Source organism: Canis lupus, chromosome 12, assembly GCF_011100685.1.
Source record: "Canis lupus familiaris isolate Mischka breed German Shepherd chromosome 12, alternate assembly UU_Cfam_GSD_1.0, whole genome shotgun sequence".
NCBI lineage: Eukaryota > Metazoa > Chordata > Mammalia > Carnivora > Canidae > Canis > Canis lupus.
Window position 1 is genome coordinate 8,071,888 of NC_049233.1, and position 24,196 is coordinate 8,096,083.

General features: G+C 39.1%; 1 protein-coding gene across 1 annotated transcript in view; it reads left to right on the forward strand.

The window, feature by feature from the left end:
- DNAH8 (dynein axonemal heavy chain 8) overlaps positions 1-24,196 on the forward strand; it is a 357,024-nt gene that overhangs the window by 267,484 nt on the left and 65,344 nt on the right. The window contains exons 78-82 of the mRNA XM_038553950.1: positions 1,586-1,838; positions 1,972-2,162; positions 7,653-7,774; positions 10,840-10,958; positions 12,492-12,694. Coding sequence (XP_038409878.1) covers positions 1,586-1,838; positions 1,972-2,162; positions 7,653-7,774; positions 10,840-10,958; positions 12,492-12,694 — 888 coding nt within the window. The remainder of the gene's footprint in view (positions 1-1,585; positions 1,839-1,971; positions 2,163-7,652; positions 7,775-10,839; positions 10,959-12,491; positions 12,695-24,196) is intronic.

A 24,196-nucleotide genomic window follows, 5' to 3' on the forward strand; every position in this document is an offset into this window, starting at 1 on the left:
TAAAATCTTAAAAAAAAACAGTGCAAACACAAGCAAGACAATTTTTATCTAGATGTTTAAAGAGGGACCTCAGAGAATCTGATTTTTGAATTAGCAAACAGAGTCTGAGCATTTGAGAAGAATACAGTTTTCTCGATGTAATTGCTCTCTCCTGAGAAAAATAAGGGCTCCCAGTAAGCTAGGTAACTCATAATGGGCTAATTTGCTTGCCCAAAGGAAACTAATGTGCTCAATCTAATTTTTTTTAATAGAGATTGACTCTTTCATTTGGCATTGAAATACAATTACCACAATGGGCTATGATGTGTGTAATCTGTGTCAGAGGCACTTAAGAACCCAGGGCCGAAGCTCACTCTCCACTTTGCCTTGACCTCCCACTTAGAAGTCAGGGATGGGTTCTCCTCAAGGGCAGTCAGATCCACGTGCTACACCCTAATTTTGGGATGTAGTCTCTCTAAATAAATAAAAACATCCTATCCAAAGACAATAAAGCCAACAAACACTGTATTGTTCTGCAGTAGGCAAATCACAGTAGCCTAAATTCTACCATTTATTACAGACTCATAAAGAGTGCTTCCCAATAGCACTGTACTCCTTGGATAAGCAAAAATCTTAACCTCCAGAAGTACATAATGTGTTATTCTCACAACATTCTCCTGCATGGCCTTGATGGTGATCTCAGGGAAAAATCCTTCTATCTGCCTTGATTGCATTGCTTGTGTTTGTGAAGTTGTCTGTCCCCTGGTCCAGTGACATCTCCCTGCCATTTGGATACTCCTGGGCATTCTAATATTAGCAAGGATTGCTGAGAGCTCTCCCCCCAATCCAGCCAAGAGCGTGCTGGATCAAGGTCTCGTTCCTGTGAGGTGAATCACAATTTGAATTTCCATAGTAGACCTAGAATGCCCATCAGAGTAACTCACACTTTCCTAGCATTCACCCACCATCCAGAATTGGAGGGTAGGCCAGGGCACTGCTGTTTGCAGATATCGTGACCTTTAGCTCAGCATGTCCGAAGTGTCTTCCCGTATCTTAAAATGGAATGTATTGGCACAGATGTATTATTCGTATTAAAAACAATAATGAAGGGTGACACTCAAAATAAAATGAGGATTTTTATTCCTGGTGGGACACTTGCACCATCCTCCAATTTTCTCTGTTGGAGACACAGAGGCACCAGAGTTCTCAGTAGCAAGTTCTCATGACACTTTCAGAGGGACCACGGAGATGGTAATAGCGTTGAAAGCCATGTCACATAAAGCACAGCTGAAACCACCCAGGGTGGAGGGAGCCAGATTTTGTCTTCAGACATGTGAAGACCAAGTTACGGGGGCTGCCTTGGGAATCACCTTTTGCAAATTTACAGGCAGCATCAGGGATAACCTGTCTGCAGGAATGTTTAGAAGGATGCAGGCATCAGATGACAGTTGGGCCAGAAGCTTTTCAGTGTGTTAACATCCGCCCTTCTATCCTGCCGGCTTTGATGAAGTGGCCCTGAAAATGAACAGGATGATTTCAGAAGTGATGCGTCTTGCTCTGTGGCTTCCCCATCTTGCGTTCTCCCGTTTTCCTGTCTGACTTTTAGGTTCCTTGGTAGATGACGAATCTCTCATCGGGGTTCTCAGAACCACCAAGCAGACAGCAGCCGAAGTGAGTGAAAAGCTCCACGTGGCCGCAGAGACTGAGATCAAAATTAACACAGCTCAGGAGGAGTTCCGGCCTGCAGCCACCCGTGGAAGCATCCTCTACTTCCTCATCACAGAGATGAGCATGGTCAACATCATGTACCAGACCTCGCTGGCCCAGTTCTTGAAGTTATTTGACCAGTCTATGGCCAGGTGGGGCCTCCCATCCCTACCCCATTGTGTCCCACCCTCGACCCCTGCGCAGAGTACCTCAAATTTTTTTGTTTGTATTCCTACTGTCTTAGAAATGGCTGTTTACTGCCCAAATTTTTAAAATGTGTTGCAGATCTGAGAAGTCGCCACTACCTCAAAAGAGAATTACAAATATTATTGAGTATCTGACATACGAAGTTTTTACATACTCTGTCAGAGGCCTGTACGAAAACCACAAATTCCTCTTTGTACTCCTCATGACCTTGAAGATTGATCTTCAGAGAGGAACAGTGAAACACAGAGAGTTTCAGGCTCTCATTAAAGGTAAAGGGCTTGGAGTATGGATGCAGTATGTAAAGGAGAGCGCTTCTGATAAGCACTTTGATGTGCTGGAGACCCATTTTTATAATACAGTGGGCGAATGTTGTTCTTGGGAGAGCCAAGTTCTTTATACCTCTTTTTTTTTTTTTTTTTTTTCTGATTCCCATTTGCTTTGCTCTGGTTGCTCGAAATGATTTTCCTCAGGTCTGTGGTGGTGTTTTTGTTTTTGTTTTTGTTTTTTGTTTTAGTTATCAAACTTACCTGAAGTTTGATCATTGTTGCCTGTGGTTGGGAAGCCCAAATGCCAAAGAGAAGAGCAGTGAGGCTGGTGATGAGCTTTCTATCTATTGCAAGAGATCAATTCCTTGAGCAAGGGAGTATAATGACTTTTAAGACTGAAAAAGGCACCCTTGGATTTCATATTGGAAATTAATCCTCTTTAATGCTCATCTCCATTCCGGGTTCAAAGTATCATTAAGAAGATTTTCATTCAATTCAGTCAAACAAATATTCATTGAGCATATACTCTGCAAGCCCACCCTGCTAGTGTTGGGATAGAAGGATCAACCAGACATTGTTTTCACAGCAAGCAGTCCCATAATGGGAATATAGATAATTTTTTAAATTATTGCAGAAAACCCTAAATGCTACAAGAGAGCTAAAAACAAAGTCTTAATGTTCTAAAGGAAGGAGAGATTTGTGGTTGGTGAGGCCAGTAAGAGCTGCTTGGAAAATATACTGTTGTCGGATAAGCCGTGAATTTTTCAGATGATTTGATCCATGGGAAAAATGTTCTGATGTATTTCTTATGTTTTTTCGCTCTTTGTATAAAGTTTAATAAGACATTTTCTGGCTACCCCACCCCCCAAAAGAAGAAAGTGGCATTTAAAAAGGACCGTGAGGGAGAGGTAGAAGTGAAGGAGACCTTCCACGCTGAAATAGAGCAGCATCAGAAAAGGAATGAATGAAGGGGGCATGTAAATTTTGAGCCTTGATTCCTAGAGGAAGGATTTTCTTGATCTTGTGAGAGACAAGGAGTTGTATAAGGTGGAGATGTAGTCCTTCTGGAATCTCTTACCATCTTTTAGGAAGATGACCCTGGCAGGCTTGCATAGGATTGCAGATAAGAGGTTCAAGGGAATTTATTATAATCTTCCCAGCCACGGGTAATACTTAGCCCGGTAAAGATAATGGGAATATAAAGGAGAGGCCAGGTTTCGTGGCCATGAAAACAATCCTGAACTTTTGATGGCTTGACACAACAAGGGTGGTAGATTCTCATTTATTCTCTCCAACATGCCTGTCATGGTCATCTAGGAATTGCTTCTATAATTACTATGGCAGAGGAACAGGATAAGACAAATTGGGTGCCTGCATCTAAAAGTTACTCCATGAATGACATGTGTCACTTAAATACTCATTTTTCATTAGCCAAAGCAAGACACACAGCCACAGCTAGCTTCAAAGAGAGCAGGGATACATACTTTTCCCATGTGCATGGAAGAAGGGAAAATTGAATGTTTTTGAACAGCTCTGGGAACTATGCGCACATGTTGAATTTGAGATATCCAGTGGTTAGAAAGGATATGCCAGACAATTTAGAAGAAGTCAGACAGATGCAAAGATAGGGCATAACAACCAAACCCCTGGGAATAAAAGATAACATGTAGAAAGAAAGGGTAGAGTATTTCTAAATTTATCCTACAAGGGGATACGACAGGATACACTTGTACCTACAGTTTCCTATTTATAATAAACAGGCAGGAAGCTATAACTGACTACTCTATTATCTTCTTTCTCAACTTTAGTTCATTTCTTCCCCAGATTCAGGTTAGATGACTGTTGTAGAAGCTTTGCAAATGATCTTACATAATGTCTAAAATTTCTGGACTTTTCATGTCTTGTAGTTCAAAGGAACCTGGACTGTGTCATACAGTTCATATTTTTTCTCAGGTTGAATGCACCTGGAGAAGTTGATGTCTTCAAGCGTAGACATAAGTCAGTGTGGTACAGGGAAATGAGCCAGGGTCTGCCACTGACCAGTTGTATGAGCTCAGAGACCATCCCCTACTACCTCCATGTACAAGAGGCTGTGGGGCTCAGAGGGGAAGTGATAAGTACCAGCTGGGAGAGGCGGGCAGGCTTTCTGGAGGGTCCAGGCATACAGGTTTGTGGCCTCTGTGACGTTTAAATAAAGTGAGCCCAAATTTACCAAACCCAGAAAGCTCCTTTGACTTACCTCAGCCACCTTGAAGCTTTCCCTTGGACCAGGGGCCACAGCCTCAGTGTCCAGGGCACTAGGCCATGGGGAGGAAGGATGCTGACATCTGTGGGGATCTAGGCAGAAGCAGGAGAAAAATGAGCCTCAATTATAGCAAAGCCTTCTAACTGTGGAACACAAGTTTGATCAGGGGTATACTTTGGATCTTTCCTTATCCGTGAGCTGGCTTTGCTTCCTGAGTCCCATCTGCCAACACAGCCCCCCAGATAGGATTTAGAAAGAAGAAGGAAACCTGTCTCTTTGGGCCATAATGGGTGGTGGGAAGGACAAGAGAATCGAAGGTAGAAGGAGGTCAGGTACCCAGATCCTGTCGCTTCCCAATCTCCTGAGGCAGAACCTTGGGTGGATACAGAAAGGCTCTTGAGAAACATCCAGATGGGAGATGTCCCTGCATTCTGCCCGGAGCCACATCCCACCTGGCATTGGTGGAGGGGAATGGCTAGAGGGATAAGCCTGATGTGTGGCAAGCTCAAGTGTGGTGTGGATATGTTGAGAGGGCTGGTGTACAGCCAGGGCCTGCAGTTCAAAACCAAGAAGCTGCAGGCTAGCAGAACTTTATTCCTGGGCACAAAAGACCAGTGTTCTGTGGATAGCAGCCCAATGCCCCTGTAGGTCAGACAGGATTTGTCATAGCACAGAGGACACAGTACACGAATCCCAGCCCATGGCAGAGACTGGAGGGCAGCATGCGGATCTGAGGCATCCTCCCCATCCCGACCCAATCCCAGTCCACTCATCTCTCCCCTCGCCCACCCAGCCAAACCAGAGCCATTACCTGATGGAGACTGGATTCTTCGAGGGATAGGATGTAAACCAGAGGAGACTGATGAACACAATGAGGAAGAAATTTGTGAGGAGGATTGGAGTGGTCACAGAAAAATTAAAAAGGCTGCACATCTGGGTCATGGTGAGAGTGTGTCTGTGATCTTGCTTCATAAAGCCATAGAGTCAGAGAGAGCCAGATTGCACAAGGCCAGGAGAGCCAGGAGAGCCAGTGAGAAGAGTTTGAATTTAATTCAGTTGGCAATAGGAAGCCATCGAATGTTTTACGAGCAGGGAAGTACCATGAACAGAGCAGTGCTTTAAAAAGATTAATTTGGGATTGTATGATAGGTTGTTGACAGAAGTACAATCAGCTCAGCAGTAAAAGAGGTTTATTTTTTGAAAAACAAACAAAATTGGTTTATTGTACAGTTTGTATTAGTTTTGAGCTGGCTTATATTTTAACCAAATTATTTTTATGAAAAGGATACATGATTTTGTTTTCAAAGTTTTTTACAAAGTTAACAAATACAGCCCTTAGACTTTGACTTTTTTTTATCATTTTAACTCAGTAGTTAAGAGGGGAAGAAGAAAGACTTATTTATCATAGCAGAAATATTTGATCTAGGAACGACTGTCCCTTTGTGTCAATTCCTACTTCTTTTCTGCAGTATTTAGAAGGTGTCTTTGACTTCCTTCTTCAACTGAGAATGTGAGAATACTTTGAAAAATGAAACAGATACCAGGGACAATCCCACGTTATAGAATAGTTGATATAACTAAATTTTCCCTGCCTCTATTTTAGAAAGATACCATCTTTCTTTTGTCAGAAACCGTGGACAAAAAGACACCTTAGGGGGTCTGCTCTTGCCTTCCAGGCTGGATTTGACCTGAGCCTTCCAAAACAGAGAACTAATGTCAAAATAACAGCTAATGATTACATAGTTCTTACTATGGCCCAAGACTGCTCTGAGCTTTCTACATACATGACATTTTTTAATCTTCACAGCAACTAATCTGGTAGATTTGATTATTACACCCATTTGACAGAAGAGGCGACCGAAAGATATTGAGTTCTTTGTCCGTGTTTATGCAGCTGGCAAGTGGCAGAGCCAGAATATCTTGGGGAGTAAGATGGGCTGTGATTGTTTTGGCTTAGTGGAGGTGCACCAAGATATTTGAAAACACGGGTTGTGGTTTAGGTGTCTTCTCCTGATGTCTAAATGTTAAAAGTTAAAGTCACATGAAAACATTGCTTTTGGAAAGAATCAAGAAGAAAATGCATTTGTCTCTAAGTTAGAGGAACAGAGTCCCTTGAGTCTGCAGGTGATGCTCTCTAGCACTTGCTTCTCCATCAGTAAACTGGGTACCAGCAGAAATGGTGTGAGAGGACAGCTTTCTCTTTCCCCGGGTGATGGGGGTGTGGTGTCCAGAGAAGGCTGACCTGTTCTAGAGGTGTTGTGGTGCTCAGAGCCACTGACCCAGAGGTGGCACAAAGGGATTTATGAGAAAAGAATACTTCAGCTCACTCACTTTCTCAGGAAGGTGCTAGAGGAAGAGCAGCCTCTGCGGGCAGTCCCCTCCATTCCTTCTTTTGCCCAATGGTTGATACGTGAAGTGGTGGCATTTAATGAGTTCTTCAGGAGGATTATAGGATTTAAAAGTTCAGAATCACTGTTTTGCACACATCTGAATTAAACAACACAGCTAATAACATGTTACTAAAGACATGCAATAGAGGAATTTTGAAGCTGTAAATATAATTATGTATCTTAGTGGAAGATTGCCCCATTGGGTATGCTCATTTGATTTGTGGTTTGCTTCAAAATGTGATCCAATGCTATAATTCATGCTCTCTGCTAGATTCTCTAAGAGCAGAGGCCTTGTGTGGTTTTTTTTCTGCTTTATCCCCAATGTCTGGAATATGCTGATACACAGAGAATGCTAAGTAAATATATGTTGAGTTAATGATCTGAACATGAGTTACTCCCTTAAAAACCCACAGAAGTATTGTAATCCTCTCCATCTTTTTGACCTGGTAAAAAATAGTATTGAGTATCAAACTTCTGGAGGAGTTAAGACTAAGAGGTGATTTTTAAAATCACCCATGAAAAGTTAAAACTATTCATTGACATCAACATTGTAAATTTCACAAAATTGATTATTTTTTTAAAAACTATAAAAATGCAAACAGCTGCGGCCACCTGAGAAAAATTAGGTGCAGGGAGAAATGACAAGGAGTTGCCATCTGTATTTTATAAGGTGGTGTAAATCAGAAAGTAAAACACTAAGACTTGAAGGAAATGGACCAAAAAAAGATAGCCACATTTTCTGTTGTGATGATTTCCCCCATTTTCTCTGTAATATGGTTACCTCACTTCTGTTATTTGGAAAATGTGTCTAAAAGTGAAGCATACACTGACCTGATTCCTGCTGACACCTTTCCCCAGGGGGAGCAGCTCTGGATCTGAAAGCCTGCCCTCCCAAGCCGTTTCGCTGGATCCTTGATATGACCTGGCTGAATCTTGTGGAGCTGAGTAAACTTCCACAGTTTGCAGAAATTATGAACCAGGTAACAGGGCTGGATAAAGGTACAGATCTAGAAACCCAAACATACCTGGGGCCATTTTTTTTTAAAGGATTGTTCATTTAATTGAGAGAGAGAGCACACACAAGCAGGAGGAACAGAGAGTGAGGGAGAGAATCTCAAGCTGACTCTGCACTGAGCAAAGAGCCCGACTTGGAGCTTGATCTCACGATCCTGAGATCATGACTTGAGCGGAAGCCAAGAGTCAGATGCTTAACCGACTGAGCCACCCAAGTGGCTCTGGGGCCATTTAAATTGGGGCCCCCTGGTGTCAATTCCTGTACGCAAAAGGCTCAATGCAACAGTGTAGCTTTAAGGCATTAAGCTTCTGTGGGCGATTTTAGATGTGGAATATCAGAAGGAGCCTTGTCATAGGTGCAGGTGACTGCCTTTTCCTCCTGTATCGTGGGCTGGGTCATTTATGAGTCTGCTTAACTCAAGCTGTCAGAACCAGTGGACCCTTTTATTTTAGACTATTTTGTTATAGACTATGTTTTTACATTTTTACTGCTGCTTCTGATTAAATAAATTGTGCAAACTGAAATTTGAAACAAATAAAGAGGTTGGGGTCCTTTTTAAAACAATCGTTTTCATGGTGGAAATATAAAATGGTGAAGGATAATGGTAAAACAGGTCCCGATTCACCTGTTGCTTTTCTAGTTTGAAAGTGTAAATGTGTTACTGTGGCTTCGTTGTTGATTCGGTTCTCACTGGAAAACAATTGTGCAACTCAGCATAAAGATAATTCTTTCTGAGGTTAGTTGGCGATACCCGCCTGTCACTGATGCAATGACAGTTGCTTAAAGTCATCTTTGTTGGCGTTGCTGGTGATGGATAACTGGGGCTATGCGTTGACTACAAGTTGGCAGAGACCTCATGCTGAATCATCACGTGATTCCCTCCCCTCTGCACACACACACCCCCTCCCCCCAGCCCAGCATATACCAGGTATGTCTGTTTAGTGGCATTTCTGAAACATTATGGAGATTCTTTACCTTTTCAGCCATGGCTGGGTCAGGGTCCCTGGCTTCCATCTGCGGTGGGCAATTAGGCACAGACAAATACTTTGGGAAGAAATAAGGTGGTCGGAGTCTGGCAGGAGACTGATAAAGGACACCTCAGGAGCACCACTGGGAAAAAGCACTCAACACCTGTGCCCTCTGCTGACGGGTTATATCGATATTGGGATACCCATTATGGTTTGCCTCTGTTAATTAGAACTTATTTCCCCATGGTGTAGAATCTTGTAACTACTACTGCTTAACAATAGGATAAATACTTTGCAACAACTTTGTGCAAGGGAAATAGTATTGACCTCACTTTATGGGTGAGAAAACGGAGATTCAGAGAGGTTCAGGACTTGCCCAAGGCTGCGGAGCCACTAAATGGCGAAGCTGGTGTCTGACCTTATGCTCTTTCCCTTATCTCTCCAACTCACCATGGGATGGGCCAGAAGTGAGGGGAGTGGTCATTCTCAGGAAAGTTGCACAAGTTCATGGGGCCTGCCATCCCGTGGCCATCAGTTTGGCGTCTCTATGGGGGTAAAGGGCAGAAAGAGAAGGGGATCCGTCTCCCAGCTAAATGGGTGTCAGGAACTGAAGCAAAAAATAGCCTCCAACAGCAGCTGCCTGCTTTGGCATCTCAGGCTGAACTGTTTAGTGCCTGGGGAAAGTGGAGGCGGACAGCCAGAGGCTGGAGGATTATCCTGTTGCTCCTTGCAGATGCGATTCACCCTGGAGGCTCTATAGAGAAGAGTTCAGATGAGCAGGTGCAAGGCCCGTCAGCAGGCAGAGGAGGCCTGCAGGGGGCGGTGTGGGCAGTGTGCAGGTGCCCCTGCAGTAGGAGTGGAGCTCCAAGTGTCCCCGGCAGATTCTTTGGGAGCAGCCAACTTGGGGAAGCCACTGCAATCTTCAGGAGAAAGATGGCAGGCAGGCGTAAAATGTTTCAGAAATCCTCCTCCTCCTTTGAGTGCCTGGGGAAGAAACTGTAACCTAGTTACTGAGCAATTGTCTTGCTCTTCATTTGCACCCAGCCTGCATCCCGCATGAAGAATTGTTTGCATGGCGTGGACTTTGGGCAGTTATTCAACCTCTCTGTGCCTCCGTGAAAAACGAGGATAATCTGGGTAAAAATACAATTCTTGGGTCTGGCACATAGTACCTGCTCTATTCGTATTTGCTATTTGCTTTTAGTGCTGACCCCGGCTTTGAAAACGTGCTTACAAACACTGTCTAAATGATCCAGCCTGCTTGTTGCTCAGTGGCAGCATCAGACTCATCAATCTATTGTTTTTGTAATTGGTTTTGTCAGTACTGGGGCTTCAGGGAGTGCCTTTTAATGCTTCTGAAAACTGGAGTTTCTTGCCATGCTTCTGAAAGAATAGGTATTTGAGACCAGCTCTTGCAGAAACTTCTTCTATTCTTAGATGTAAGGTCTCGAGGCAAGGAATCACTGAGAAAATAAAAGTTTAGACTTTGTCATCTATCACTATTTTAAGTAGAGGTCAACATTTAGAGATTCGGTTATCAGAATGGTCAGTATCAGTGGTTCTCAACCAAGAATGACTTTATTCCACCCCCCCCCCACCCCCCGGAGAGCATTTGAGAATATCTAGAGCTGTTTTTCATTGTCATGAATTAGGGACAAGGGTACTGTTGGCATCTAGTAGAGGCCAGAGATGCTGCTAACAATCCCACAGTGTGCGGGACTGCTCCCCTAATATAATCTGTCCCAAAATGCCAATAATATATTGGCAGGCTGTAAAATCCTGGTCTGTGTTTTTTTCCTGTCCAATCAGTTGGTGTAATTGACACACAGTCATAATTTCAGTGAATAATGTAGAAAAGCAATGGAAAATGGAAAGGGAATAGTAATACCCACGTTCCTTGAGTCACTGATTCTGAAAAAAAAAAAAAAAAGTAAACTGTGTGGTTATGTTTGAAAAACTACCTGCCTATAAAGAATGACCCTCTAAGGTTATTCAGAATTCTCTCCAATATATTCCAACTGCATCTATTCTTATGGCTTGCTAATTGGCTTATTTATTTTAGATATCTCGTAATGAGAAAGGATGGAAAAACTGGTTTGATAAAGATGCTCCAGAGGAAGAAATTATCCCTGATGGATATAATGATTCACTCGATACCTGCCGCAAACTTTTACTTATCAGGTGAGAATAGGTATTATCAGATCTAGAAACATCACTCGTCATCTTGTCAAATTACAGATCTTACCTCTGTAAGTTTACTTCAGTGTGTCCCAGTGGTTATTATAAATGTGTGCACTTCCAAATTGCCATTTGAGATGGCAATTCCTAGTTCCTTGACAAGCAAATAAAATGGTGATGGTGGCAGGGAATGTATTAATGATGGGGCTTTTAGCAAAAAACATGAAAAATATGCCTTTGTTATTCCCTTTGTTCATCATTTACCATTGAGTGGATCAGTTATTGTTGAATTTACTTCCTAAAAAAAAAAATGTACCTCACAGAGTTGCAAGGCAATTAGTCTATAAGCTGAAATTCCATTTTTCCTGAGGAAAAAAAGTCAAGACCTGCCTATTTAAATGTATAAATGCTGTTTTGGCTATTAAAAATGGAAAGAAATTTCAAAATTGATGATAAGGAAGAAAATTCTTTCTTTTCTTTTCTTTCTCTTCCTTCTCACTGTTCATATTTTCTAAATATCCAGTAGCTCAAAGAAGGCTTCCATACTGGAAGGGAGGGGTGTGTGTGTGTGTGTATATATGTGTGTGTGAGAGAGTGATTGATGGCCAAGGTAGGAGGGTGGAATGGGAGGTAGATGGGACCACCAAAAGGACAACAAAAAGATGTAGGATTATTTTGGAGTAGTCTTTGTCTTCCTAACATTATACACTTGAGCTTGCATTTCTTTGAACAAGTTGTTTCCTCGATGTTGTCTGCTTTTTGAGGGTAATCAGAGTGGTCAGCAGTGGTGACCTTATGATGTGCAGAGGAGGAAGGAGCTACTTGTTTGTTGTTTTTGTTTTGTGTTTTTTTTTTAATAGATGTCTCTTTTACCCATCATTTAACAATTGACTCCATGTCAAATGAAGAGTGCAATCTATTAGCAAATAATCTGTAGAGCTTGTCTATGATCTAAAATATAAAATATCAAATGATATTTATTTGATAGGTTGCTGTATATATTTAAGTCTCCCCTGAACACTGCAGAGCTTCAGAATGTGCAGCAGGATGGCCCCCGCATCATGTTCAGGAGCTGGCAGAGGAACATCTCCCCTGTGTCCCTGCTAAGTCCCCACACTTGAAGTGGGGCCTGATGGGTGGTAGGCACATGATAAATATCAGAGAATAAGCATGCTCTCCTGTGTGTTAGTCTGAATGAGGAATTGCTTACTTGAAGTTGGTAGCTTCAGGGACTAGGGATAATTAATGATGTGATTTTTAAAAATATTTTAAATATTTATGTTTGGAGAGAGAGGTGGAGAGCATGTGCATGTGAGCGAGGTGGGGGAGGGGCAGAGGAAGAGGGATAGAGAGAATCTCAAGCAGGCTCCACACTCAGCTTGGAGCCTGATGTGGGACTTGACCTCGTGACCTTGAGCTCATGACTTTGGCTAATATCAAGAGTCAGATGCTTAATGGACTGAGCTACCGAGGCACCCTACCACTGATGTGATTTAAAAAAAAAATTTTTCCCCTCTAACTTGTATTCATCTCTAGGTCTTGGTGCCCAGACCGTACTGTTTTTCAAGCAAGAAAGTATATTGCAGATTCTTTGGAAGAGAAGTACACTGAACCGGTTATCTTAAATCTGGAGAAAACTTGGGAAGAAAGTGATACACGGACACCTTTGATATGTTTCCTGTCCATGGGATCTGATCCTACCATTCAAATTGATGCACTGGCCAAGAAACTGAAGCTGGGTATGACCAGAAATCTATGCCATTTAGCAAAACTGCCATATTTTTGTCTTATTAAACATTGCCTTTCATAATTTCATAACTGATTCTTAGAAGGACAAAGCTGAGTTAGATAAAATATCAAACTCTTTGCTCCCTTTTCAGATCTCCTTGAGTGTGGGTATGATACAGGTAACTTTGTGCAGAGAGGAACACACTAATGTTAGTTTTGCTATTTTTTTTTTAAGTTGTGAGCAGAGGAATATATCACATGGATAGCAGACTCACAAGAATGAACATACAGGGATATTGCCATGTCTATATAAAATTACAGAAAAGTCTATTTTGTCACAAATTCAAAAACTATAACCATTGTTATGACACACAGTAATTATTCATTTAATAACCCTGTAGTATAGGCAGCAAGTGAGATTCAAGAGGTATTCAAGAGATTGAATACAACATAGCCGGGAAAGACAGACATGTAAGCATGTAATTGAGACAATGCTGTAACTCTGACAGACACACCTGACTACAAGATTCAGAGCTACTCAGGCTGCAGGGGGTGCAAAGAAAGCGTCACAGTGATGATATTTTGAGTAGGATCTAGAAAATATATAAAATTTCATCAGGTGGGATAGTAGGAGATAGAAAGAAAGTTGCTCCAGGAGGAGGAGGCAGGGCAAGGAGTTAGAAATACATAAGTGATGAGAGCAGTTACTGAGTCAGTAAGGCCAGTGGATGAGGACCTGGATGATAACAGAGCACATCTTGGTAGGATTGAGCCACCCCTTATAAGATGGCTATTTGTAAGAAGGCTGTTTATTTGCTCTTCATACCCTGGACATCAGAATGTGTTTGGAATTGCCATTTGGTATCTTTCAGGTTCAGATCTCTATAACTAATACCTTATTGGGTTAACTCATTTATGTCTTTTTGTAAAGATCATAAAAGTGATTGATTATGAATAACTAACCCTACCCTATGAAATAAAACTTGCATTGAGTTCATTTTAATGCTAACATAAAATGATATAAAAGCAGTTCAGTCCTCTCCAAGTATTCACCAGATGTCCTGCATGAAGAAATTACTGTAAACCATTAGCTTAGGATAGCATGGGTCTCTGTTCATTCCTTCTTTCCGCATCTTGACTTTGCTCTGTTCACTGTCACCACACCCTTCTGTGTTCTATATGGATCCATGTTTGAATGATCACTTTCTTCAGTCTGAGCACTGGTACCCAATGTAAAAAGCTCCAAGGTTCTAATAGCAACTGTTCTTGGTTAAGTCTCATTAACCATATTAATGTAGGCTGTGTTGCTCTGGAATCTATGGCAATGTGCCAGTCATCTTCATTGGTCTAAGAGTGATGCCTCTCTTGCAGCCTTGTAGTTTGCAGATCTCTCTCAGATGTCTTCCTCTATGGATCTTTGTCCCATTGCTTTGTCTGGCTACCCCCATTTCTCTCTGCTTATGGGTTCCTTTTTTCTGTCTTACTATGAGCCAATCTCTATGTGACAGAACTCTTGGTCTCTGGTTGCTCATGATCTTCACTGCTTACTTGTTCAGTAAGTTTAGCAGTAAGGAAAGTCCCCTTACTCTCTTGGTCCCAAGTCCAAATATCAAGAGAAGAAATTCATTGGTTTTGATTTGGTAATGTGCTCCTTTCTGGGCCAATCAGTGAACTGTTGCTGCAGAGATAGGTTCATAGCAGGAACTACATGTATGGAGCTAGAGTGGAGGCATGTCTTAGAAGGCAATATTGTTCCTAGAAGATAGGTGTGTTTCCAACTAGAATTACAATTTTACATGTTACCTCAAAATAGTGCTGTTGTCTAGGACAAGGGCTTAAAAACAGAATTAAGAAACTCAAGGTCTCCATTGGGAGATATTATAACCATGACATTAAATGAATACATAAGGCTGGAACTGTGCTATTACCTTTAGTGTTATTACATGTTATCATACTACTTTACTTGGAAATTTGGTGATTTCCATTTCTTGCCATGACTTTAGTTTTTGCAACAATCATTCAAGTTTCTGTTGGTTACTTTGTTAGGAAGATAAAACAGAATAGATTTGATCCTGAAGGACCCAATGAATTTTATAATGAACTCTTTGCTGAATAGTTTTTAAGAATGCTAGAAAATCTCATGCTCTTCACTGCTTTGGATTAAAAATCCCTAAAATAGCTGTGAAAATGAAACTATTATATAGACAGAATAACATATTAATCTAGTCTCAACCACAAATATTTTATTTGGGTAACTGGATAATAGATAATCATAGAATGCTCAAAGTGAATAGGCCGGAAATCTTGAAATTCAAATACCTTATTTTATAGCTAGAGAAACTAAGGTCTGAGGATCGGATCAGACAGCTAGTTGGGGATAGATCCAATTCAGGCTTTATCTCAGGGCTTCCAAATCCCACTACAATGGTGTGCTCTTTCATTTCCTCTCCCTGCCTTCATTGGATGAATTAAGCAGTTACCAGACAGCACCTTGAGGGATGGGCTTGAGTCAAAAAGGTTTTGTAAGAAAAGAAAAACTTCTCACTATGGATATTGTCAGGTGCCTGTCAGACTCCGCAGTTGAGAGACTCAGAGCAAATAAATTCTGCCCAGGAGCACTGGGTGCCTGGGCAAGAGGGAGAAGGGACAAATGGCATGAGAACCCTACTAGAACCCTACTAGAGCCTGGAGAAGGGAGAGAGGGGTCCCAGAGGGAGAATGGGTTTGAAAATAGAATCCAAATATAAATGAAAGAGAACAAGTAAAATACAAACCCACAAATATACGGAAGAAGGAATGAGAAAATTGGTATAAAAAACACACAGATGAAAAAGTTTAAATAAAAGAATTGTATATAGTTATGGTAATAACCTTAAAAATGTCATTAAAATTGACAAGTTTGTAGAAAAATACAAATTTACAAAAGTTTCTCAGAAAAGGTAGAAAAACCTGTATACATCAATAATCAAGATGAGAAAAATGAGAAGTTTTTAAATTATGACCTCAGCAAAGGTTCTGGGCTTGGACAATATTTTTAGTAAATCCTTTACAGATTTCACGTGTTTTATGCCATTTCAGAACACAGAGAAAGAGGGCACATTTTCCTCTTTATTTTAAGGGAATAGCATTATCTTGATATAGACAGATAACTTAGGAACTTCACAAAAGAAAGAAAACTACAGATAGACCCTACTTATCAATATAAATGTAAAGATCTTAACGAAAATGAAAGCAAGAAGAAATCATTATAACATTATAACATTAAAAAAATAACATGCAAAAAAATAATAATTTGCCTTGACCACGTAGGAATGCATGGGTGAATATAAGAAAGATACAGTAGTAAGAAATTTCATCACAACAGTAAGTAAAAGGCTTTTCCATAGGCTATCATATTATTTCCTTGATAGATGCTAAAAGGCATTTTACAAAAATTCAACATTTGTATTCGACTTTTAAGAAGCAGAGACAGAGAATATCTTATTGATACGACAGTGAATATGAACTTCAGACATCAACATTTTATTTACTGGATAACAACTAAAACATTAAAGTCAGGAATAAGATAAAGATATCTGCCATCACCACCATTATTTAGCATTGTCGTGGAAGATGTAGCTAATGGCTTGTAAGAACCACAAATAAAAGATATAACTACTGGAAAGTAGGGACAAAAACCATCATTACTCTCAGGCAATGTAACTAAAACCACAGATGAATCAACTGAAAAACTATTAGATTTAACTGGATAGTTTGGCAAGGTGGCTGATCAAAATAAATATATAAAAAAATTAATGGAGCATTCTTGTAAAATAAAATGTAAAAAATCTCATTCACTATAGCAATAAAAACAAAACTGAAATAATTTTTAAAATACCTATCAGAGGAAAACTATAAAACTTTCTTAGAGGTGTAAAAGTAGGATAGAATAAATGAGAGTTAAACCACATTGCCAGTGTAAAGATTCAATTTTGTAAAGATATCAATAGTCTCTAAATTAATATATAAATTGAATACAAGTCTAATTGAAATTCCAACTGTATTTTCTGTTCTAATTGGATAGTATAGGGATCTTAGATCATCTAGAACAATGAATGGAGAAGAATAACCAAGAAAGCTTTGAAAAGGAAAAAGAATAATTGGGAACAAGCACCACCATATTTGTAAACCTTTATCAAATGGCAATAATTTAGTCAGTGTGAACTGGCTCAGAATAGATAAACAGATCAATGAAGCAAAATGAAAGGCCTCAAATTAGGCTCTAGTATCTATAATAGCTTAGTCTATGATAAGGTTCACATTTCAAATCAATAGAGGGAAAATGGATTAGTCAATAAACATCATTGGGATAGCTGGTTAACTTTAGGAAAAAAGTAAGAATTTTATCTCACTTTTAATTCCAAAGTTAATTCTAGATTAATAAAGCTATAAAAGAAAAAAAAGAATATATTGATACTATAGGGGTAGCTAAGATTTTCTTAATCATAATACCAGAATCCAAAACCAAAGCAGATTGACCGGATGAAGTTTTGAAACTTCAATAAAATGCAAAAGAGGAGGGATGCCTGGGTGGGTCAGTGGTTGAGCATCTGGCTTTGGCTTAGGGCGTGATCCCAGAGTCCTGGGATTGAGTCCCACATCAGGCTCCCTGCATGGAGCCTACTTCTCCCTTTGCCTGTGTCTCTGCCTCTGTCTCTCTGTGTGTCTCTCATGAATAAATAAATAAAATCTTTTAAAAATGCAAAAGAGGATAGACATGTGAGCTTGGAATGACAGCATCCATTTTAGCTAGCGATACTTACAATTCTCTTTAATGTATATATCACAAATCTAAAATATTTGTATGCTTTGTCTTAACTATTTTATATGTATGGATTTCTTCTAAGAGTGTTCCAAGAGATACATATTAAGATTTATTTTTTTTTCATATTAAGATTTATATACAACAGTGTTTACTCTCGTGCTATTTATAATGTTGAAAAATTGAAAATGTCTTGAATATACAAAAGGGTAGAGGTTGAATGAACAAAGATGCATCATCATAATGGAATACCATGCCACCATTAAAAACTTTTCCAATAATATTTAATGACAGTAAAATGCTCACAGTATACTGTTAAGAAGTAGAGATTTAAAATAACATAAATGAGTATGTGTATATATATATATATATATATACATATGTACACACACATAATACAACATGTGTATATATATATATATATATATATATATATAATTTTTAATACAAATAGATCTACAATCCCTTATTCAAAACCTTTGGGGTCAGATATGTTTCAGAAATGAGAATATTCCAGCTTTTAGAAAGGTAATATTTCATATATTATATAATATACAGCAGATAAGAGTATTAATATTCATAGAGATAGGGATAAATAAAGTCTATAAATAACCTCATATACGCAGTCAGGTCAGTGTTTGCCACAACAATGATTTTGTGCAAAACTTTCAGTTTTCAGAACATTCTAAATTTTAAAATGAGAGTAAATTATTGTGGATTATGCATATTAAAAAGATTAGAATTAAAATCTAGGGAGGGTTATTTATGATTTTCATTTTCTTCTTTTGAAAGATTTTATTTATTCATTCATGAGAGACACAGAGTATTTTCTCCTTTATACTCTCCTGTATTTCCCGGTGCTTTCACTATGAGCATATATTACTTATTTAGAAAAAAGAATTTTTTAAACAGGAAAAAACAAAGTGAAAGAAAGACAAGCTTAATTTTGGAAAGAAATGGAAAGGCAGTTGAATTCTTATTAAAGTCTCTTAAATACAAACAAACAAACAAACAAACAAAAAACCCCAAACCACCAAAGTGTAATCATACTTTCTTACCTGCAACAACATTTCCTATAACACCCTCTGCATCCCCCTTCTTTTGGGAGTTCCTCTCATGACAAAGCTTCCTTATTTTCCAATGTCAGTCAGTCCAGTTGCTCCAAACCATTTGGAAAATTTATAAAATATTTATTGGCCTATGTTAAAAATGAAGAAAGATTGCAAGTCAATAACTTAAACCTCTACCTTAAGAAACTAGGAAAAGAAGTGCAAATTGCACTACTGGGTATTTACCCCAAAGATAAAGATGTAGTGAAATGAAGGGGCACCTGCACCTCAATGTTCATAGCAGGAATGTCTACAATAACCAAATTGTGGAAGGGGCCAAAATGTCCATCGACAGATGAATGGATAAAGAAGATATGATATATATACATATATGTGTGTGTGTGTGTGTGTGTGTATATACACACACATAATGGAATATTACTCAGCCTTTGGAAAATATATATATACACACACACAAAATGGAATATTACTCAGCCTTTGGAAAAGACCATTTACATCGACATGGATGGAACTATGCTAAGTGAAATAAGTCAATTGGAGAAAGACAATTATCATAGTTTCACTCATATGCAGAATATAAGAAATAGTGCAGAGGACCACAAGGGAAGGGAGAGAAAACTGAATGGGAAAAAATCAGAGAGGGATTCAAACCACAAGAGACTCTTAACTCTGGGGATCCCTGGGTGGCTCAGCAGTTTATAGCACCTGCCTTCGGCCCAGGGCATGATCCTGCAGTCCCGGGATCGAGTCCCGCATCAGGCTCCCTGCATGGAGCCTGCTTCTCCCTCTGCCTCTCTCTCTCTGTCTGTCTGTCTCTGTCTCTCATGAATGAATAAATAAAATCTTTAAAAAAGAGAGAGACTCAACTCTTGTAAACAAACTGAGGGTTGTTGGAGGGGAGGGAGGTGGGGGCTTGGGGTAACTGGGTGACAGGCATTAAAGAGACCACATGGTGGGATGAGCACTGGGTGTTATATGCACCTGATGAATTGTTGAAAACTACATCTGAAACTAATGATGTACTATATATTGGTTAATTGAATTTAAATAAAAGAAAAGCAAATTAAACTCAAAGCAAAAAAAAGAGAAAATAATAAATATTTCAGTGGGAAAAAATGAAATAGGGTATTAAAAAACAACAAAAAATCAACAAATTAGAAGTTATCTTCTTTGAAAACATCATCAAACACCTATCTAACAACCACTAGTAAAAAAAAAAGTTAAAATATTGGTAATATATTGAGCCTAAGTACCCCCTAAGTACCCCCTACTCCACGAGACTGTGAAATGGGCAAGGAGGTTAATTTAAATTATCCTTTTAAAAAGTTCAGAAAATATAATTTGATGATCAGTAACTTGCCCAAAGTCATAAACAGGTAAGTGAACATTTGATGACAAGAGAAATAAAGTATATACTGCACAGGGAAGTTCACTCCCAGAACTTGTTAGACAAACCATGGAAGTGAGTCCTGAGGGTTATGAGAGAAATAGAACCTTAAATAAGAAAAGAGAAAGCCTCCATAATAGATAATGTATGCCATTACTTCACACACACACACACACACACACACACACAAAGGAAGATAGAAAGAAAGAAAGAAAAAAGAAAACAAAATTGACAAATCTTCAGAGTGACCAAGAGTAAAGGAGAGAAGACTTAAGATTACTAAAACCAGGAATGACAGGAGACAGGAGGAACATCACTATTGATCTGACAAAAATTTTAAAGATCATGAGGGAATACTATGAATGATTATGCCAACAGATTAGATAATCTGAATGAAGTGAGCAAATTATTATCAAGAGACAAGTACTGGAATGACTCAGAAGAAACAGAAAACTTGAGTAGAACTATAAGGAGTATTAAATATACTGATTTAGTAACCAAAAATTTCCACAAAGGAAATACCAGGACCAGATGGCTTTATTGGTGAATTCTACCAAACATTTCGAGAATCACACCAATTCTTCACAAACTTTTCCAAAAAAGTAAAAGAGGAGGAAGCACTTCCCAACTCATTCTATGAGACAAGTATTACCCTGATACCAAGTCCAGACAAAAAATATCACAAGAAAGCCAATATCCCTTCTGAATAGAGAAGTAAAAATCCACAACAAACTACTATCAAACTAAATCTGGCACCATATACACTACAACCAATGGATTGATCCCAAGACTGCAAGATTGGTTATATGAAAATTAGTCAATATAATATACCATATTAATAGAATAAGGGACAAAACCCACTAATTATCTGAATAAGGGCAGAGAAAGCATTGAGAAAAATCCAATACTCTTTCACAATAAGAACAAAAAGGAATAAACATTTATTCAACCTGATAAAGGTGACCTACCAAAACCCTACAACTAACATCATATTTAATGGTAAAAGACTGAATGCTTTCCCCCCAAAGATCAGGAGAAAGTTAGGGATGTTTGCTCTCACCACCTCTATTCAGCTCTGTGTTGGAGGTTGTTAGACAGGGGCCGTTAGACCAGAAGTAAAGTGATCTCTGTTTGCAGATAACATGATTTTGTATATAGAAAACCCTATGAAGTCCATGAAAAAAAAAAAAACAGAGTTAATAAATGAATTCAATGAGATTGTAGGATCCCAGATCAATATTTAAAAATTCATCACTTTTCTATACAATAGGAACGAACAGCCATTCAAAAATGAGATTATAAATACAATTCCATATACCATATCATAAAAATACTTAGGAATAAATTTAACAAAGAATTGCAAGACTTATACATTGAAAAGTACAAAACATAATTGAAAAAATTGAAGAGGACCTAAATACATGGAAAGACATCTTGTGTTCATAGGTCAGAAGACTTAATGTTGGTAAGATGGCAACACTGACACTGACTACAGATTTAGCATAATCCCTATCAAAATCCCAGCCGCCCTTTTTGTGGAAACTGACAAGGTGATTCTAAAATTCATTTAGAATTACCTGGGACCCAGAATAACTAAAACAATCTTCAAAAGGAAAAAGGAAAAAGAAAAAAGGTGTAGGACTCACAATTCCTAATATTAAAACTTACTACAAAGCTACAGTAATCAAAACAAGATGGTACTGGCATAAAGATAGACATATGTAACAATGGAATTGAATTGTGGTTCCATAAAATCACCTTTCACATATATGGTCAAGTGATTTTCAACAAGGATGCCAGAGCATTGAATGAAGGAAAGAACAGTCTTTTCAACAGATGGCGCTGGAAAAACTGATACCCATTTTCAAAAGAATGAAGATCGACTTTTATATCATACCATATGAAAAATTCAACTCAAAATTGATCAGAGACGTAAATGTAAAAGCTAAAACCATAAAACTCTTAAAGAAAACATAGGTGTAAATCTTTGTGACCTTGGATTAGGTGGTGGTTTTCTAGTTATGATATCAAAAACATAAGCAATACAAGAGAAAATGAATAAATTAGATTTCATCAAAATTTAAAACTCTTGTGCTTCAAAGGGCACCATCAAAGAAAGTGAGAAAGATAACTTACAAATGAGAGAGCGTATTTTCACGTCATACATCAGCTAAGGATCTGGTATACAGAGGCTATAAAGAACCCTTACAACTCAACAATGAAAAATCAAATATCCAATTTGAAAGTGAGAATAAATGTGAATCGGTATTTCTCCAAAGAAGATATATAAATGACCAATAAGCACATGAAAATATCATCAACACTATTAGTCATTGGGGAGATGCAACTGAAAATGGGATAACTACGATGGGATACAAGGGATAACTACCTCACTCCACTAAGATAGCTATAATGAAAAAGATGGGCAATAGTAAATGTTGGCAAGGATGTGGAAAAATTAGAACTTTTATGCACTGCTGATGGGAATGTAAAATGGGGCAGCTATTTGCAAAACAGTCTGGCAGTTCCTCAAAAGGTTAAACAAAGTTACAACATGATCTAATTTTACTCCTAAGTACGTACCAAAGTGAATTGAATAGTTGTCCACACAAATACTTATACACGAATGTTCATAGCATTCATGTTCATTATTCATACTAGACAAAAAATGGACAGTTGATGTCAAATGTCCATCAACTGACAAATGGGTACACAAATGTAGTATATCAATTCAGGGAATTACTACTCAATCTTAAAAACGAATAAAGTTGTGATCCATCCCACAACATGGATGAATGCTGTCAAGACAGCATTATGCTAGTATAAGAGGACGGAATAAAAGGTCACATACTGTATAATTCCATTTATATAAAATGTCTAGAAAAGAGAAAGTAGATTAGTGGTTGCTGTGGTGGGAGGGGGCAATGGAGAGTGACCACTAATGGATGTTTTCCTTGGGTATAATGAGAATGTTCTGGAAGTAGATAGAAATGATAGTTCCACAAAATTATGAATATACTAACAAACATTGAATTGTATACTTCTAAAGGCTAAACTATATCTCAGTTTTAAAAGTTTAAGAAAACAGTTATTGAGCACCTACTTAGTGCTACCTACTGTCTAGGTGCTGGGTAAGCCACCAGGATCTAAGTCCTCCCTCTCCTGGAGCTCACATTCTAGTGTGAGGGAAAAAACAGACAATTATCCAAAAACAAATGAATGTATAATATGCTAATCAGAAAAGTACACAATATGCTATGGAAGAAGCAGCATGAGCAGCAGAGTGATGGGTAATGTATGTTGTTTTACACAGGGTGGCCTCCACTTTCTCTTCACACTCAATTCCAAGGTGATGATCCAGTCTAAGGCACTGTTACCCCTAATGTAGCCCTCTTAGGGCCCAATCGCCTTGACTTCTCTCTCAGAAAATGGACAGCCATGCAAACAAAACCAAAATGGCCAGGAAGCACTGCAAACCTGACATCTTAAAAGAATAAAAATCCAATTAAATGTTCACTGAAGCACCTGTGAAACCACCAAAGAAAGATTCTAATCAAAACATATGGGGGATCCTTGGGTGACTCAGAGGTTTAGCGCCTGCTTTCGGGCCAGAACATGATCCTGGAGTCCTGGGATCAAATCCCACATCGGGCTCCCTGCATGGAGCCTGCTTCTCTCTCTCTCTTTCTCTCTCTGTGTCTCTCATGAATAAATTTTTGAAAATCTTTTTAAAAAAACATATGGGGGGGCACCTGGGAGGCACAGTTGGTTAAGTGTCTGACTCTTAGTTTCAGCTCAGGTCATGATCTTAAGGTCCTAGGATTGAGCCTCACGTCGGGCTCCATGCTCAGTGCAGAGTTTGCTTGAGTTTCTCTCTCCCTCTCCCTCTGCCCCTCCTGCTCATACCTCTCTCGATCTCTCCAATAAATCTTTTTTAAAAATGGCAAAACCCAAAAATCCTCTTTCCCTCCAAATACCTGTGATAGCTTTGTAGCTGTGTCTCCCACCATCGGTCCTTTCCCTCCTTCTCTCCAAATACCCCCAAACTCTCTCAAAGCCCAGTGTCAGGCCCTCTGTCTCTCCCTTTGCCCTCACCTTTCCCCATGGTGCTTCCAGTTTCTGCCTCACCCATTTCTCGCATCAACACAACCAAAGGCCATACCTGTTTAATCACAAGGGGTCTTCTTAGAAGCCACGGGGGGCTATAGCCATTGAGAAATTAATTTTTTGTCCCAGTGCTGTTATAAAATTTACG